This window comes from Phaseolus vulgaris, chromosome 2, assembly GCF_051622355.1.
Source record: "Phaseolus vulgaris cultivar YP4 chromosome 2, ASM5162235v1, whole genome shotgun sequence".
NCBI lineage: Eukaryota > Viridiplantae > Streptophyta > Magnoliopsida > Fabales > Fabaceae > Phaseolus > Phaseolus vulgaris.
In genome coordinates this window covers 9,686,510-9,690,289 of record NC_143499.1, presented here as the reverse complement: position 1 = coordinate 9,690,289, position 3,780 = coordinate 9,686,510, and the positions used below count along the sequence as shown (strand labels likewise).

At 43.2% G+C, this 3,780-nt stretch overlaps 1 protein-coding gene across 1 annotated transcript; it reads right to left on the bottom strand.

The window, feature by feature from the left end:
- Positions 1-2,238: 2,238 nt before the first annotated feature.
- LOC137809003 (uncharacterized) lies at positions 2,239-2,793 on the bottom strand. Its single transcript, XM_068610146.1, has one exon. It carries the CDS (start codon positions 2,791-2,793, stop codon positions 2,239-2,241), a length of 555 nt encoding a protein of 184 aa, XP_068466247.1.
- Positions 2,794-3,780: the final 987 nt, after the last annotated feature.

The following is a 3,780-nucleotide window of genomic DNA, read 5'->3' as shown; positions in this document are numbered from 1 at the left end:
TTTTGGGCCCATACTCGCCCACAACTGAGCTGACCATACCTAAACGATTGGACTAAGGTCCCGAGCACTCCTGACCAATACACAAGCCCCCCAGGCTCGAGCTGAGCTTGGCTAGGCGAAGAGTCTTTCCAGCGTTGGCAACTGACGTGACGCTTCCACAGAAGGCAGGTGAGGTGCGGTGACCAAAGCGTTTTCCTGATGAGATATCTTACCGCACTAAATCTGAAGCGTCCATGTGGCATGTGCATCAACGACGAGGGAGCACTGTCGCTTCATCTTCCTCTTTCAAATAATTAAAAACCCATTTCCTCTTTCTTCACTCACAACCCTTCTATTCTCAGAACTTCCATTACTCCAAAAGCCTTTTTCGCATTTCTTCTCACCATTGAGCTATCACCCACCACTGTCGCACTAAGTATCTTTCCTCCACTAATCTCTATTGCCATTTGTTTACTCATCTTGCAGATTGCATTGCCTGAACTGAAATCTCGTTTCGATTTGCTTACTTTGCCTAGCCTAAAATGTGCTTGTATTTTGTTTGTGTTTATGCTTGTGTTCTAACTATAACTGCGATGGATTAAGGTTTTATGTACTCCTGGGCTAAAAGGGATATTTTTTTTAAAAAAAACTCTTATTACACCACTCGTTCACGTATTAGGGAGTTGAGAGAAAATGGTTGTACCTTGAGTAAAAGACATGAAGGATTTGTAAAAATGGTAGAATGTAGGGAAAATGAGCCTATTTGTTATGATGAATCGTCAGACCCTGATGGTCCATTTTGTTTCTTTTATGCCACGTTCTTTAAGAAAAATCTCCTGCGTCTTCCTTTGTCCATTTTTGAAAAGGAGCTACTAATCGAGATCAATGTAGCTCTTGCCCAGCTACATCCAAATAGCTGGGCATTTATTCGTGCCTTTAAAATCTTATGTTCACAGATCGACATATTGCCGACTGTGGAAGTTTTTCTATATTTCTTTAAGGCCAAATATTCAGGCTATCAGTTATGGGTTTCCTTAAATGGTGCCCTGGAAGAGCTTTGCTCACCCTCTTCCAATCATCATACAAAATTTTTAAAGGTAAATTCCTTAAAATCTAGCTTCCACAGGAGATCTGATCCTATTGGACCCCTGAACCCAGATTCCAAAGTGCTCGACGACTGAAGGACTTGTCACCAAAAGATCAGGGGATATGTGATTTTTTGACAAGCTTGAAGGTTGTCTTTGACACCTCTTATCTGCTAACCAAAGAGTATATCCTTGGTGCCTTGAAAGCCTATATTGGTACTTCTCATTTCCCACCTTTAGTAGAGTCAAGTCTATTACTGTCATTAATCATTTACTTGTTTTCTTTGCAGAGAGAATGTTGTTCAACATCAGCAAAGAGAAGCAAGCTAAAAAGATGTGGGCAACTGCTAGCATGCCCAAGGAATCTTTGATGCATAAAAGGAAGACTCTAGCTATGATTACTCAGCCCCCCATCGATCAGGACGAGGAAACCACCTACAGGCTAGTCTTCAAGAAAAAAAAGGAAGGCGAGTGTTCCTCCTGCCGAGCATTCTCATTCAGATGGCCGAGCTCCACACCAAGAGGTTGTCGTCATTCAGGAATGCGAGATCGAGAGCTCAATGGGGAAAAGCCCATGGGACCCCAATTTTGACGTTCCAACCCATGGCGAGACTTTCTTTCTGCCCAACGAGGATAGGGCTAGGCTCATGGTCCATGACCAGAATCACCTTCTTCGTGACACCATGAAGCAATTTGGGAAGGCGTTTGCCATGGGTTGCCTGGTTATTGCTAAGGCCCAAGATCAGAAGGCTGCTAATGATCAATAGGTCAAGGAAAGCGTGGAACTTCAGAAGGAAGTATAACGTCTCTAGGCTGAAATCAACCGCCTCAACGACCATACCCGAGCTGAAGCCAAGCGCCTGACCGATCTATATGAAGAAGCTAAACGAATCTAGATGGAGAAGGCTCAAGTGGGGGTGTTCTACCGAAGTGAACACCTGTTTTGTCCCGAGCTCCAAGCACAACTTACCCAACTGTTGACTAGTGAATTGAGTTTCGTTGTCGGACACTAGGTGTCTCGAAATCCCAAAACGGTACACAATGTTATTCCACACAAAATGCTGGAACTTATGAGCAGTTATTTGTGGAACTGGCTCAACTTCAATCCATTTGATGAAGTACTCAATGGCCATAATGAGGTACTTCATTTGACATATCGCCAAAGGGAAAGGACCTAAAATGTCTCTCCCCCACAAGTGGAAAGGCCATGGGATATATAAATTGATCGCAGGTCCTCAGTTGGCACATGGTACCAATAAACGTGCTTCTGACATTGCTCACTATGTTGGACGTATCTCACACAATCGTCCTTCACCATCGACCAATAATACCCAGCTCGGATAACTTTCAATGAGAGAGCTTGCCCTCCTATGTGACTGCCACAAATGCCTTCATGAAGCTCAACCATTATGCGGGTGCATTGATCTCCGCTTACACATGTGAAGATTGAGTGGGTATAACCGTGGCGAAAAAGGTTTCCATCTATCAGGGTATACCGACTAGCATTCATCAAAACAATCTTGGCCTCTGCAGGCTTAGCGGAAAGTAACCCATCATCGAGGTAACGCTTGTAGGGTGTTACCCAAGTCTTTGTGGTGTTGCCCTGCAAAACTTCAAGAAATTCATCCTCGAATAACTCATGGATGGTTATTCTTGGGACTTTCAAGGTTTCTTGAATCATCAATTGATGCCTTCTCCCCTTTCCTAAGGGGATCCCTAAGACCTCCATGTGGTCGACCTCGGACAACCCTTCTACAGTTGTCCTAGGTGACTTTAATGTCTCCTGAATCACTGACCTCTACTGACCTCCCTTCTCTGAACTAGCTAGCCTAGACAACAAGTCTGCTTGGGAGTTGTGCTCTCTGGGAACATGAGCAAGGTCAAACATAGAGAAAACTGCCCTCAAGATCCTTACATACCTGAGGTATGAAGCTAATTGCGAGTCCTTAGTCTGATACTCGTATGTGACTTGCCCGATGACGAGCAATGAGTCACTTTTCACTAACAAGCTCTAAGCTCCCAATTATTTGGCTAGCAACATCCCTGCTATCTAGGCCTCGTACTCGACTTGATTTTTGCTCGCTTTAAACGGAAACCTAAGGGCTTGTTCGATTAAGAGCCCGCTTGTTCCTTCTAAAATGACTTAGCTCCACTCCCTTGTTGGTTGGAGGATCCATGAAACCCACTGGAACTCATTGGGATTGGACTGGAAGTCCTCAGATGAAAGTTCTGTTAGAATGTATGGCTTTAAACTAGAGCAGGGGTGAATGGTTTAAAGAGGGATTTCGAAAAATTTTAAGCCTTGAATGAAATTACTTCGAGAATATCTTGATAAAGAAATCAGTTTTTCAAAACACAAAGCTAAAAGCACAGCACCAACAAAACAATCGGTTGTTTCGCAGAAACAATCGGTTGTTGTTTCGACAAAACAATCGGTTGTTTCGACAAAACAATCGGTTGTTTCGACAAAACAATCAGTTGTTTTTCACTTAGTTTGAAAAACACTTTTCTTTTAAAAAGATTGAGAATGCCTATGCTTTGGATTCGATCAAGGGTGAATTACAAAACTCAAACTACCCCAGATCCTATCTAAGACAACTCAGCAACAGCAAGCACAACCCTTCAACATCCTTCAAAGGGTTTTGGATTCTTCAAAGCTTGAACACCACTTGGTTCAACAATCTCCCCTTATTTGATAAAGATAAATCCCTGGTGC